The sequence below is a fragment of the Lycium ferocissimum genome, chromosome 12 (assembly GCF_029784015.1).
Source record: "Lycium ferocissimum isolate CSIRO_LF1 chromosome 12, AGI_CSIRO_Lferr_CH_V1, whole genome shotgun sequence".
In the NCBI taxonomy this organism is placed as follows: domain Eukaryota; kingdom Viridiplantae; phylum Streptophyta; class Magnoliopsida; order Solanales; family Solanaceae; genus Lycium; species Lycium ferocissimum.
The window spans coordinates 30,300,589-30,315,441 of NC_081353.1; the positions used below are offsets into that span (position 1 = coordinate 30,300,589).

Below are 14,853 nucleotides of genomic sequence, written 5' to 3' on the forward strand. Positions count from 1 at the left end.
ATAGTTAAAATAGATAAATAGGATGATAACACGTGCCTTTTATTAAAATAATGGATTTATCTGTGCTAAAATATAATGGCAAGGCTATATATAGACAGAAAATAGAACAAGAGGTGTATTTGAATCATTTCTCATAGTGCTGGGGTACATTTTGGCCCTTTTATGTTTTGTATTTCTCAATTGTCACCATCAAATACTTTAATTTAAAAAGGGGAAAGTTAAGACAAAAAATAAAAAGTAAAAATGATCTCATATGTTTGAGCGTAAGTTAAAAATAGTCCCTTAAGTATGCACTAATCAATTTTGATCCTTTAAATTTATCAAAAGTTAACACTTTTAGTCTCCATTAATATTTAACAATCTATGTTCGTTAGATTTGTCAGAAACACTAGGGAAAAAAAAAATGTAACCATAAATACCATAAAAGTCTCATCAAAAACTAAAATCAACACAAAAACGCTACTAGTCCTCAAATTTTCTAAAAGAAATAGCAGAAATTATACCTCAAAATGTTATATCAGACTCTGTAAAATAAATCAAAAATAACAAAAACTTCAAAATTATACCTCTAAATGTGGGGTGAATTGATTAAATGACCCTCTACAAAATATAACAGATCGCCTCTGTAATTCCTTTTATCTAATTTCCTTATTACCCTATAATTTCCGTCAAATCTAACCGACAAAATTTGGTAAATATTTAACCGAGACTAAAAAATTTTAACTTTTGACAAATTGAATGCACCAAAAAGTTTTCAAAGAGACTTATATATTGAACCTACTCTTAAACATAAGGGATCATTTTTATCATTTTCTCAAAATAAAAAAACAGGACATAAAGTTCTCTCTGTAATAATATACCTTTACCTTGTGTATACAACCGTTTATTATTCATTTTTTTCACACACAGTAGTATGTGTGATTTGTGATCGTAGAAAATTATGAGTGAAGCTGAGAGTTTAACAGAACCGAAATTGGAAAATTCAATTTCACAAACCCTAGCTTGTACTACTACTACTCCTACTGATGCGCACCAACTTTCTGGTACTGTTGTTCAATGTCATGTAATTCGTTTTTTTTTTTTTTTTTTGTGTGTGTGTGTGTGTGAAAATTGAGTGTGTTTGTTATCTGATGTTTATTGAATGATCAAATTTTTATACATTTGAATTATTATTTGCTTGTTTATGAATTTATAAACGTACAATTTTCACTCTCGTGTGTACAAATTGAGATCAATTGTATATATAACAGCACTTCACTGTATATAACATCCATCTTTTTCCAGTCTCTTTGTATTTTTTTTATTTTTATTTTTATTTTTTTTGCTGAAAATTGAGTGTGTTCATTGGCTCACGTTTCCTTTTTATGATCAAATGTCGTATATTTTAATTTTTTTTATTATTATTTTTTTTATTTTTTTTTTGGTGAAAATTGAGTGTGTTCATTAGCTGACGTTTCGTTTTTATGATCAAATGTCGTATATTTTAATTTTAATTTTAATTTTTTTTATTATTAGTATTTATTTTTTTTTGGGTGAAAATTGAGTGTGTTCATTAGCTGACGTTTCGTTTTTATGATCAAATGTCGTATATTTTAATTTTAATTTTAATTTTTTTTTTATTATTAGTATTTTTTTTTTTACAAATTGAGACTGATGAGCAATTGAAGTTCGATACTGACTCCTCTTACTCTCTCCAAGTTACAAATTAAGCTCATGTTTTTGTTTCTATGATCAATTTTTATATATTTTATGCGTATATATACCGTACAAATTTAGATTGATACGCAATCCAAATTCTATACTGACTCGTCTCCGTTTTTTTTTTTTTTTTTTTTTAAATGAAAAATGAGTGTGTTTTTTGGCTCATGTTTCGTTTTTATGATCAATTGTTATACATTTTGAATATTTATTTCCTTTTTTACGCGTATATAAACGTAGCTCTAGTGTACACTCGTTCGTACAAATTGAGAGTGATGAGCAATCGAAATTAGATACTGACTTGTGTGTGTAATTTTGTTCTATTTGTTTTTCCAGTTTCGTTGTTGTTTTTTTTTGTTTGTGAAAATTGAGTGTGTTTGTTAGCTCATGTTTCGTCTTTTATGATCAATTGTTATACATTTGAATTTGAGTTAGTGGTAAAAAACATACCTGAACTATTGCTTTTTCGCGATCGGTTGTTCCTTTTTTCCTACCTAAACTATTACCATCTGTGTGTTAAAACACACGTCGAAGCTGATTAGGGTGTAATTGATTCAATTTGTTTTTCAATGTCTTTGTATTTTTTTTTTTTTTGGTTGTTAAAATTGTGTGTGTTCATTAGTTTATGTTTCATTTTTATGATCAATTGTTTTGTTCTATTTGTTTTTCCATTTTTTTTTTTTTTTTTTTTTTTTTTTGAGTGTGTTCATTAGCTCATGTTTCGTCTTTATGATTAATTGTTATACAGTCAGACCTCTCTATAACATGATCCTTATATAACAACACTTTGTTATAACAGACATGTTTTCGATGGAACCGATCTTTCATGTTATGTTATATTTATATGTTCTCTATAACAGCATTTCGCTATAGCAGCCAAAAAATATTGGAACAAATGACTTTGTTATATAGAGGTTTGACTGTACATTTGAATTTTTATTCCTTTTTTTAGGCATATATAAACGTAGAATTTTAACTCTCTTTAGCTTTTTGTTGGTAAAACTGAGTGTGTTCTTCATTAGCTCATGTTTTGTTTTTATGATCAATTTTTGTATGTTCGAATTTCATTTCCTTTTTATGCATATATAAACATAGAATTTTCGCTCTCTTTACTCTTTTTTTTTTTCTTTTTTTCTTTTTTTGGGTGAAACTGAGTGTGTTCATTAGCTCATGTTTCGTTTTTATGATATATTGTTATACGTTTGAATTTTATTTCCTTTTTTATACGTATATAACCATAGAATGTATGTCCTTTTCTTTATGTGTGTGTGTGATTATGAGCATGAGTTGTATATATATGCTTTTTTGTCTATGAGAATTCTTTAATTATTGTGTTGAATAATCTGACAGAAGTACCAGTGGAATATGAACTGCCCCCGTTTGAATTGCCGGAAAAAATCAAGGTATGCAATTTCTCGCCTTTACTTGATATTTATGTTTGAAATTACAGTTATCCAGAATTTCAAGATGTCCAAGATGTTTGAGTGGATTCGCTGGCATAGCATGTTTTTTTGTTTGAGTGGATTCGCTGGCGTAGCATTTTTTTTTTTAGTTTTTCAGTTATCTTGTTATAATCATAGGTGTGCAGTGTATCTGAATTGTCAATCACTGAGATTTTTTGAGGTTAATGTGGTAAATAATGCATGATCATCGGTTCTACAAGATCCTTTGCACATTCCATGATTGCATATACAGAGAAGCAGAGTAGTTTTGCCTTAAAGATCAAGTTAGGTAGGAGTTGAAAACGGAGTAGAGTGGCTACTTTTCTTGATGGTTGATATTGGGAAGTGTTAGTAGGTGATGAGAAGCCAGTAGTCCAAGAAAGTGAATCGTTGGAAAAGTGGAAAAATATAAGTAGGCTGCTCTATCGATCACCACTCTGTACTTTTCCGTTTCGGGTTGTTATTGTGGTTTTTTCGGGAGTTAATGAAGACTGAGAAAAGTAAGCAAATGTTAATACACTTTAAGCAGGCTAATTACCTCCTCCCGCTTTGAATTTCCCTGTCCATGGCCACAGATCCTCCCTGGCAAAATCACTGCAATCAATCATCTGCCTTTGGAATATATGTTTTGTGAAGAAAAAAATTTAAAATTTGATGCTTTAATGTTGCTTTCGTTGCAAAGGGAGAAACTTTAAATATACGGCGCAAGTCCTTTTCTGAATAGTGTGAAGGCTGTAAAATCCGAACTAGTTGGAATTGAAACATAGTTGATTCTTTGATTGTGAATGGTGGGAAGATTATACAAGAAACTGTTGGTCTCAAGACAAAATTCAGAGCTCCATATTTTTATCATTGCCACAGGAAGAGGATGTGTTCCAAGCTACGGTAACACCTTAACTTATGGACCCGAAATGCTTTGACCATGGGCCTTCTGTAGTGCATACATCTTCCCTTGACTTTTGTGAAGGCTTAACCGAAGTAGCAGATGAAGACCAATTGTTTACCTTTAAACCAATAGGAATACTTTAAGCTGATGTGCAGCAGGAGCTTGAGATGTCACAGACACATCGATGGATATTCTAAGTGCAAATTTAGGCAATTTCTCTGAAAGAGCTATATAAGCGTCGGAATGGAAATGTTTGATGCATGGCCAAGGTTGGGTTGTAGCATACATATCTATGATAATTGCCAGTTTTCTCTGAGGCATTCGTCTGAGAGAGCTTGATGGGTTTTAGTCTTCGATGCTTTCGCGTTATACATATTTATTAAGTATTTTATCTTTCCGGTAGTTAACATGTGCTTGATTCAAGAAATTAGGCAATTGTGAACTGTGACTGCTTGTGCTCTCTTGGGAAGTGAATATTGAGAATTTTGAGACGTGACATTTGCTTCTAAATCTCTCTTTTCCTCCCTGTATGCAACATCTTTGTTGAAATGTGTGACTACCTTATTCCAAAGGTTAAGCTATTAGAGAGCTGGCACATTTATTTATTTATTTTAGGTGTACAACACTCCCCTCTTGTGCAGCCTGATCTTTTTCCATGGACCAAGCATGTTGAGCTTCTTTTTCATAGAACTCAAAACATCTGCCTGCTCGGGGGTACAGTGTGAAAACTATGAATATCCAACTTAAAAGCTGAAGGTAATCTGGTAATGAGAGAAATGATAAAACACTTCTGTGAATATACCTTTGGATGTCCACTTAAAAAAGAAGCTTTGGATGTCCTTTAATACTTTATATATCCGATGTGGGACACTATATATTTCAACATCCTCCTGCAAATGTAATCCGATTCTAGGGACTTTAGAGCGGATTTATGAGTAGAGTTGTTCCTTCTTTGATGAAGGTCGGTTTTTACCTAAATAACCGAATCAAGTCAACTGTGTATATTTTCTAAATATATAATCAAATCAAATCAAACCAAGCATATTACTCAATTTTTTGGTTTCATTTTGACTTTTTTTTTTCGGGGGTCAGATGAAATGCTAATCAAATGCATCATAAGCTTGTTATGTTTCTTAAACATATGACTTCAACTTACATTTTTCCCTTATTGCAATTTGAGGATGCCTAAGTGAAAAAGGGGAAAAGACAAAAAGAAAATTAAAAAAAAAACATTAAAATAGTTAGAATATCAAGGGAAAAGGCTCAATATGCCACTAAACTTAAGGAAATGGCTCACATATGCCTCTCGTTAATAGTTGGTCTTGAATATGCCCCAGCAGTTACCATCTTGGAGTATACGTGCCATTACCCACTAATGAAACCCCACTTGTCTAATTAGTACCATAATTGCCACGTGGCATTATCTAAACCCTCTATTACTTACCACTCCCCTTCCCCACTCATCTCCTTTTACGAGTGGTATATGTGAGCCATTTCATTAAGTTCAGTGACGTATTTGAGATTTTTCCCAAGTCACCACCATGTCCCATCCGTTGTAACACCCCAAATCCCACCATGAACACACCTGATTAACATAAGGTAAGAAACCTTAACATGCGTGATATGGTGACTATCACATGGCCTTTGCAGGTGCTTTCGGTTGTATTTGTGATCAGAGATCATAATAGTTTGTTCTTATTTGGTTGTTGACTGTTGGATTTTTCAACTGATTAGAGTAGGGAGTTAATGGTTAAAACAGGTCTTGTGATTGAGACATCGAGTATAATTTCAGTAAAATTATCCAGGATAAGAAAAATTATAAAGTGGTCTTATAATTTGTAGACTCTGTTATAGCTAAGTTGTAAGTTTATCATGATTCAAGCTTGCTTTGTGTGGTGGCTAGGAACGTCAAATAATAAAGGCTGCTTTCTAGTTTTTTGGAACTTGGGCTGGCAATCTAAATTATTTGAATGACCGGGAGCAGATGTACTTGAGAAATTCCAAATCTGACCAACTCAATTCTATTCATAATATCTCAAATTGCAACAGTATTTGTGACATGATGCTATAAATGAGTAATAGTCGGATTACTTTTTTGTAGGTTAATATATTTAGCTTTTCCAGAATATCTGGTTTCTATTTTTCTTTTTATAATGTTATACTTTTTATTGAAAAGTTAATTCTGGCAATTGTTGGAACTGGATATGTATTTTTGTGGGACGGGTTACAACAAATGAGTCATTTCATGCTGTATGCAGGATAGAATCAGTGTTACCAGGCCTGAAACTTTGAATGCTCAAGCAGGGACAGAACATCAGCAACGCGTGCCTGATGAAGCATCCTCATTGGAGCTGTCATCTACATCTGTTGCACGGTCCATTTCATCAGTACCGAGCCCAACTCTAGCAGAAAGACGATCATCAGCAGTAGTAAAGTGTAGCACAGGAGAAGTGGCTAAGCAGAGTTCAGATGCCAGGGTTCTACCTGTTGTGCCAGTCCTAAAGACACCAACCAGGGATGGTTACAATTGGCGGAAGTACGGTCAAAAGCAAGTTAAAAGTCCTCAAGGTTCTCGAAGCTATTACCGATGTACTTATTCCGAGTGTTGTGCCAAGAAGATTGAGTGCTCTGATCACACTAATAGTGTAATGGAGATTATTTATAGAAGTCAACACAATCATGATCCACCCCCGCGAGTAAATTGCTTAAGGGAAAGCAAGTCTGCAGTATTGCCTGCACCTTCCAATGACAAAAGTATCATAGCTCATCCAAATAGAAATTCTAATGAGACTGTGGCATCCTCTGTAAAAGAAAGTTTACCAATCGCTGAGACAGCAAATCAGGATTCCTGTGGGTCTGACACCGATACTGAAATCACTATTAAAGAGGAGCATGGTGATGAACCTGAAATAAAAAAAAGGCAAGTTCTCTCTTGTATTTAGTTTAGTTATTTAAATTTTTTGCTTTTCATTGTTCAAAACCATTGGATTGATCAAAATCCTCACCTATGATTTCCAGGTCGAGGAAAAGTGACGCAAGTTGTTCTGAATCTGCTTCTAAACCTGGAAAGAAACCCAAACTGGTGGTTCATGCTGCTTGTGATGTAGGAATATCAAGTGATGGCTACAGGTGGCGCAAGTATGGACAAAAACTGGTGAAAGGAAATCCCCATCCAAGGTACTGTATTACTGTAAGCCGTACACTTGAGAATCGGTTGATTGTTCTGCCTGCTTTTTGCTGAAATTCTAAGAGCCACATTAAATGCATTTCTTTACTCATACTGGGTTATTTGCTAATTTCTTCCCATCGTTTCCTTTTGTATGGATTGTGTTGAACTGTTATGGATGAGAGTGCGCTAGTTTCCATGCACCTTCTGTTATATGAAAGGCTATGGATGAGAGTGCCATTCATCTTACACCCTATTCTATTTTGTTAGTCTTAGGTATTCTTCAGGTAAAAAATTCCTGCAAGTTTTCCGTTTCAAGTTAGATTTTTTTTATTTTTTTTTGGATTCAACATCAACATGCATGAATGTAAAAGGAAGTGGATGTAAAAGGAAGTGGAAAACTGGAAATGCCAAGCCTGGTGTCAAAATAACTTGTGAAATGACATATTCTAGCTTGAATAGCCTCTCTCCGGGCAGCAATTAAGGAGATTTCACTTTCATTCATCTGTAAACCTAAAAAGAACAACTGGGCTTATTCCTATATCTAGGTTTGTTCCAATATTTGAAAATTGACAATTGTTTCTCACGTATTACTTGTTTTTATCTGACTTCACATTGAAGTCTTTATCTTGGTCAAAAGTATACTTCATTTTGCTGCTTTGATTCTCCTGTTCTATTCTAAGTTGTTTCCTGGATAACCTTTAGGAACTACTATCGATGTACATCAGCTGGATGTCCTGTTCGAAAGCACATTGAGAGGGCTACAGATGGCACAAGTGCACTGACAATAACATATAAGGGAGTACACGATCATGACATGCCCGTACCAAAAAAGCGTCATGGTCCACCTAGTGCACCTCTTGTTGCTGCTGCAGCCCCTGCTTCCTTAACCAGTCCGCCCGCTAAGAAACCTGAACTGCTACAGCAACAAAAATTGACCACACAATGGTCCGTGGATAAAGAAGGTGAGTTGACAGGTGAGAAATTGGACCTTGGAGGAGAAAAGACAATGGAATCGGCTCGAACTCTACTGAGTATTGGATTTGAAATAAAGCCTTGCTGAAATTGTTCAGCTGCTATGATTTTTTTCGCCTTAATTTTCTTTCATTTATTTAGTTTTCCTTCATAGAGCTTTCTTGTAGAAATTTAGAAGTGTACCCTTGTTGTACTCCTACAGTTATTACAAGTTTGTGTAAAATGATTGTAGTCGTCCAATAAAGATAGATATAGACTCAGTTATGTACATTATTGCGGATCAAAATAATTAACATAGAACTTAGAGGAACATATTGTGATGTTTGTCAATTTGCTTCTGTTTCTTGTATTTACTAGCAATATTAGGAGAACTTAGGTTGGCAAGCATCTTCTGTGCAATACTTTGGACATGAATTAGTTTAGCATATAAGCTGTTGACATACATGTACACAATCAAATCGAATTAGAAGATCAAGCATGAATCTCTCTAAGATTGTGACTTATCAGATACCTATAGTTGGTTGAAGAATTTCACTGCCTAGCTGTGATGTGTTCGAACTCAGAAAAGTTGATATAGGTTGAGTTTGTATTATCAGATAGACTTGGTATTGGACACATGTCACAGGTTCGAATCCTGTCACAGCCGAGAGCCAAGAATTTAAGTGGGGAAGGGTAGAAAGGCGAACTAATTATTCACAGAGTTTTGAACTGCTGTAGTATCATCTGACAAGCGCCTAGAATTTAAGCGGAGAAAAATAGAAGAATGAGCTAATTATCAATGGAGTTTTGAACTGCTTAGTCACAGACAAGAGCCTATAATTTATGTGGAGGAGAAGGGTAGAAGGGCGAGCCAATTATCTAAAGAGTTCCTAAACACACACCACTACCTTCGGCGAACTCTCGATTATAAAATAAATAAATAATTAAATAAAGTCAGCATTGAGTTTTCTTTAGACCTTATGCCATTTACTCCTGCAACCAAATACACTGAAGATGTTCAGTTTTTGGTACTTACATGCAGCAACTAAAAAAGTCGGATCGGTTACGCAGTTGAAACATGGTGCTATGCCATATGAAACATGGTACACAACAGGTGACGCAATAGGTGATGAGGGAATTTTCGCGAACAGTGATACTCCGTCAGTTCCAGTTTAAGTGTCTTATTTTCTATATTTGGTAACTCCTTAATTCCAACATTTTACAGCGCATGTTAAAACCACAAGATTAAAGGAACCCAAAGTGCACAAGCATTTTAAATGATGCAATCGAGTCTGAATAGCTGTTAGATAGCAATCGCTTTATCCACAAAATCTTTTGCATCCGTTCATGAAAGACCAACAGGCAATCGTTTTATCCACAAAATCTTTTGCATCCGTTCATGAAAGACCAACAGAAAATACACGCGGTTTAAGAAGCCGCAGATGAATACTTCTTCATATCCAGTTGACAAACTCATCATAAGATCCGGAAATTGCATCTGCAGATGACAACAGATTACAAGTTAATGATATTATACGAACGTTAAGATGATGCGAATGAAGGAAAGAAAATAAAGCAAGAAACAAGGATTCTTCTGCTCATTGACTAAACAAGGAAAAATAAACATACCCTAGCAGGCCGCGGCCCTGCCAAGCTCTTGGAGTCACTTTCACGTTAGTCATAGCACCTTGCCTCATGACCGTCATGGATACCGCACACCCCTGGTTCGACTGTGATTCAGCAGCAAGGCGCTGTAGGATATTCTCACCTGACTGGACATTCCCGAATCTCACAACCTGATCTCCAAGCTGTAAACCGTCCTCTGCTGCCGGAGATGCCTCAGATATTTCATCAATCACCGCAAAGGGTCTGCTGAAAACTACATCCACATCCATGTCACTTGTAGCAGCTGTCGCAATATTGACAGCAGATCCTTGAACACCCAAACCAGCAGCGTCATCTTTCGAAGAAAGGAAAAAAATATATAGTCAGGAGACCTTCCACAAGAAAATGCTCCATCAACTATATACTCCCTTCGTTTCATTTTATACAAAGGTGCTTGATTCTCCGGAGGATAGGAACGAAAGAAAGACTTTGGGCGCATACCTAAAGTACCCTTAGAACTTGTGGTCTTAATCATATGCCATGACATTTCTATACATGCATATCATTAACAGTGAATTTTAAAGTTAAAGAGTTCTGGAATATAAAAACATGCCGTTCTTTTTAAAGACTAATAGACTGTTTGGCCAAGCTTTTGGGAAGCCAAAAGTACTTATTTTTAGAAAGTTGAGGTGTTTGGCGTAGCTTTTACGGAAAAAACCAAGTGCTTTTGACTAGTAGCAGAAGTTGTTTTGCAGAAACTAAAAAAAGTAGCTTTTCCCCGGAAGCACTTCTGGAACATTGGCCAAGCACAAAGTACTGCTCTAATATTGTCAAGAGTGCTTTTCAAATTGATTAGCCAAAAACAAAATGATACTCCCCAAAAGTACTTTTTCGAAAAGCACTTCTAACAAAAAATGCTTTTCGAAATAAGCGGATTTTGGAAGCTTGGCCAAACAGGCTATAAAAAGGAAAAAGTGAAACAAAACATGGAACTGATGGAGTAGCATTTTCAGTGAACTTTAGAATAGCTTATACCAATACTGGACAAGAAGATCAATATCCTACATCAACTACAACTTGTAGAAAATGTTTCGAAGTAACCTTATGTGAAGTGATGCGCTTGGCATGCACATGGATTTTTGGTAAGAATTTGGAAGTAGTATACCTTGAGCAAGTAACTTTAAATTAAAACAAATAGCAGAATGAATGAGAATTTACAAGCAACCACAGGATTTGATTGCAGCAGCATACACAAAACGTTTGATGGTTAAGCATGAACATGCAAAACAGCTGGTGGATCAACACATAAAACCAACTGATGCATAAGGAAAGGTTTACTATTGCACATGCACCGGCCCTCCCACTTCCAGCACGTTAATGTATTACTATTGCGCTGAAAAAGATTTACCAACCTTCTGTAAAAAAACTATAGAATCCACCAGTGTCACATACCTGAATCTTTGACAGAAGAAGGTGTAGAAGCAAGCCGTGCTGAATGCAGAACTTGAATATTTTGGTCTATCTTTTCTGTGATAATCTTGTGATCGTTACGTAGCTCTGCATTGTGGAAACACAGTGCAGTTTAGAGATGAGAAGAAAAAATTAGTATTTTGGTGCTGAAACATGAGTAGTTCTGGAAAAAATTAGTATTTTGGTGCTGAAACATGAGTAGTTCTGGAACAATCACAACAAAGTATACAACATTACAGAATACGATGTGCAAAACATGGTATGCTATCGAATAATGATTATTAAAACAGCAGTGCTTCTTCCTCAATCTATGTGTAAGGATGACATATAGATGACAAGTAAATACCTCGCACTGAGCAAACATGTTTGAAGGCACAGAACCAAGAATTTAGAAAATAAAATTATGAGTTTATTGAAGGCACAGAACCAAGAATTTAGACAATAAAATTATGAGTTTACAACTTTAGTTTCAATTGTACTTCCTGCACCCAAGGGGCTGGCAACTACAAGCTATTTGCTTGGACTCTACAAAAATATTGCCGTACCCGTGTCAAATTCTCCAAAAATGCACTACTTTTGGAGGACCTGACATGCACCATTCGCCATTTTTGAAGATTCTGAGCAAGATACCCCGGGTTGGCTAGTGGACAAAGTTCGTCATTCAAAAATTTTGAGGACAGAGTTACCGGATAGCTTTTGCTGGTGGACAAAGTTCATCATCCAAATATTTTGAGTACAGAGTTACCGGATACTTTTGCTGGTGGGATATAGAAGGTACAGAATGGAATAGACGAGGTTCATTCAAGCTGGCCCCCGTGACCACAGGTATAAATAAAATTGTAGATCCTAAAAACAAACTACAAGGATATCATTCAGAACTTCCACTAAGTTATGACACTCAAACTCATGTCCAAAACAACTTCACCGACTAAAGCTTCAGTGAAAAAACAGACAGATTATTATAAAACGACAAACCCCAGCAAGTCCAAAATGCAGAAACAACTAATAATAAAACAGGCGTTTATGAGCATTACCAGCAAGCCTATGCCGATCAGCACGCACAGTTGGAATATCAATATCAGTTCTTGGGAACCCCTGTAATTACCTTCAAGTTTCAGTCTTTACATAGAAAACCCACATCAAATCACAAAGCCAAAAGAAAAAAAGAAAAAAAGATCAACAGCTCACATGAAAAAAACCAAATCAATACAGACTTCGGAGTTAGGATTTGAAGCATTTGGGCTTTGAATTCTAACCTTTCTAAGTTATTGGGTTCTAATAGGACCTTTTGGCCATGAAAATTTGAAAAACGGCTGCAACCTATTTTCCAACTCCATCTTCATAATTCCAAATAAAATGCTCTTTTCTCTCCTTTGCAAAAACTATAAACAAACACAACCCCATCTTCATAAATTCCAAACAAAGTGAAATCTACGGCCAAACGCCTACTAATAATTCATACATAACCAATTGAATTTTTAAAAGAGTTAATAATGGTCAAAAACACAACTGAACTATGGTTTTTTCGTGAGTTTCCTACCTGAACTATCGTTTTTTCATGAGTTTCCTACCTGAACTATGAGGTATGTGAGTTTCCTGCCTAAACTATCACCAACTATTTATCAAAACATACCTCAACTATTAGTTAGTTCACTTTTCCTACCTGAACGATGGTGATAATTCAGGTGTGTTTTTGACTATTATCTCTTTTTTAAAACAAACGGTTTAGCCAAACTGAATAACCATTAACCAACACTATACCTCCGCCCCTGATTATTTATTCAAACAGTTCTTTCAAGATTAACAACACCAACATAAGATCACAAGAAAATCCAAAAATTTAACATAAAATCTAAAAGGATATAAAAAACAGACCCATTAAATGGAAAAATAAAAAAGACCTCAGAATCAACAAGAAAATAATTTTAAAAAAAAATCACTTCTTTTTTTTTTCAAGATAACATTTTCCATCATACCAAACACACCCTTTAACATAAAATCTAAAAGGGTAAGTAAAAAAAGACCCAATAAATGGAAAAGTAAAAGAACTACCTCGGAATCAACAAGGTTGCCTGAAAGTTTATTTGTCTAAATTATATACAAATGCTTTTCGGACAATATTTTCTACTTATTTATCAAACACAAGAAAATAAGTAAAAGAAATCATTCTTTTTTTTTTCAAGAAAACATTTTCCATCATACCAAACACACCCTTAACATAAAATCTAAAAGGGTAAGTAAAAAAAAAAAGACCCAAAACAAGTAAAAGTTAAAAGAATTACTACCTCAAAATCAACAAGGTTGCCTGAAAGTTTATTTGTCTAAATTATATACAAATGCTTTTCGGACAATATTTTCTACTTAATTATCAAAAACAAGAAAATAATTAAAAAAAATCACTTTTTATTTTCAAGAAAACATTTTCCATCATACCAAACACACCCTTTAACATAAAATCTAACAGGATAAGTAAAAAAGACTCAAAAAAAGTAAAAGTAAAAAGAATTACTACCTCAGAATCAACAAGGTTGCCAGAAAGTCCAGGTCCACCAGGTTGGCTAAGTCTCTGAATAATAACATCCATTTCAGATTCTTTATTTGCTCTTTCATCCATTAATTTCATTGTTTCTGCTTTCAAATTTGTACCCACCATTTTTTTTTTTTTTTTTTTGAGTTTCTCTCAAATTTTCTTCACAAATTTCACTAGGGTTTATGGAATTGAATAGGGTGAATTTGGTTGGAAGGAAAAAAAAAATTGCAGGAGGGTCCTTGCATTGTTTTAAGAAGTACAATTAGGTCCAGCTATAAATCTTACCAGTACTGTTTAGTATACAACAACAACCCACTGTAATGGATAGAGCTTACAAAGGCTTTACTCCTAACTTGTGAAGGTCGAGAAGTTGTTTAGTATGATAAAAAATATTTTTTGTCAGTAAGAGACTAAGGAGTTGTTTTGGTAGAGTATATAAAAATAGTACTGAATAGGGTGTACTAGTAATGATGAGATTAATAATGCTAAAATTTGTTATGTTGGGTTATAATTCTTATCTACTATTTGGATTTGGTGTATTAGGGGCAATTCTGTTTTTAACCATGCTTATTCATGTATTAATAACTCTTATATTGCTAATATCAAATTTTTCATGCATAGAATAGTACTAAATAATGCGTATAACTAATAGAACATGTATTAGGCCAGTGCCACTAGGTTGGCAAAGTCGCTGAATAATACTCCTTTCGGATAAAAAAGAGTGTCTACTTAACTATTTATACAGTCTTTAAGAAAATATTAACTCCTAGACAAAAATACATAATTTGACTAAATTGTCCCTAATTAAATAAGTATTGAATTTGACCACCTAACACTTAATAGGGAAAAATATAGAAAAATAAGATTAATTATTTCTTGATTTGCTAAGTAGATACTCTTTTTGACCAAAAAGCTTGTTGGGTATTTTGGTTTGACACTGCTTCACACCCCCAAAAAAAAGAAAGGAGCTACGTCTGAGTTAAACTTGGAGATGGAAGTCTTCTTTCCTTTCTCGACGGTGAAGTGGACACTTTTTTCAACTTCTTTAATTAGCTCTTTCATCCATTAATTTCATAGTTTCTGCTTTCAAATTTGTACCCAC

At 34.4% G+C, this 14,853-nt stretch overlaps 2 protein-coding genes across 2 annotated transcripts; one reads left to right on the forward strand and one right to left on the reverse strand.

The window, feature by feature from the left end:
* The first annotated feature begins 865 nt into the window (after positions 1-865).
* LOC132040014 (probable WRKY transcription factor 32) lies at positions 866-8,479 on the forward strand. Its single transcript, XM_059430604.1, has 5 exons — positions 866-1,043; positions 3,049-3,101; positions 6,285-6,946; positions 7,045-7,203; positions 7,898-8,479. The coding sequence occupies exons 1-5, from the start codon at positions 941-943 to the stop codon at positions 8,253-8,255; spliced, it is 1,335 nt and encodes a 444-aa protein (XP_059286587.1). The 5' UTR covers positions 866-940; the 3' UTR covers positions 8,256-8,479.
* A 1,028-nt stretch (positions 8,480-9,507) lies between these two features.
* Positions 9,508-14,024, reverse strand: LOC132040240 (uncharacterized). Its single transcript, XM_059430870.1, has 5 exons — positions 13,734-14,024; positions 12,256-12,316; positions 11,204-11,308; positions 9,776-10,106; positions 9,508-9,644 (listed from the first exon to the last, which is right to left on the reverse strand). Exons 1-5 carry the CDS (start codon positions 13,872-13,874, stop codon positions 9,623-9,625), a joined length of 660 nt encoding a protein of 219 aa, XP_059286853.1. The 5' UTR covers positions 13,875-14,024; the 3' UTR covers positions 9,508-9,622.
* Positions 14,025-14,853: the final 829 nt, after the last annotated feature.

Coding starts and splice junctions, on each gene's coding strand:
- LOC132040014 (XM_059430604.1), top strand. CDS start 941: ATGAGTGAAGCTGAGAGTTTAACAGAACCGAAATTGGAAAATTCAATT. Junction 1,044..3,048: donor TGATGCGCACCAACTTTCTG/GTACTGTTGTTC, acceptor ATAATCTGACAG/AAGTACCAGTGGAATATGAA. Junction 6,947..7,044: donor GAACCTGAAATAAAAAAAAG/GCAAGTTCTCTC, acceptor TATGATTTCCAG/GTCGAGGAAAAGTGACGCAA.
- LOC132040240 (XM_059430870.1), bottom strand. CDS start 13,874: ATGGTGGGTACAAATTTGAAAGCAGAAACAATGAAATTAATGGATGAA. Junction 12,317..13,733: donor GCAACCTTGTTGATTCTGAG/GTAGTAATTCTT, acceptor AGGTAATTACAG/GGGTTCCCAAGAACTGATAT. Junction 9,645..9,775: donor CAGGGCCGCGGCCTGCTAGG/GTATGTTTATTT, acceptor TGTCATCTGCAG/ATGCAATTTCCGGATCTTAT.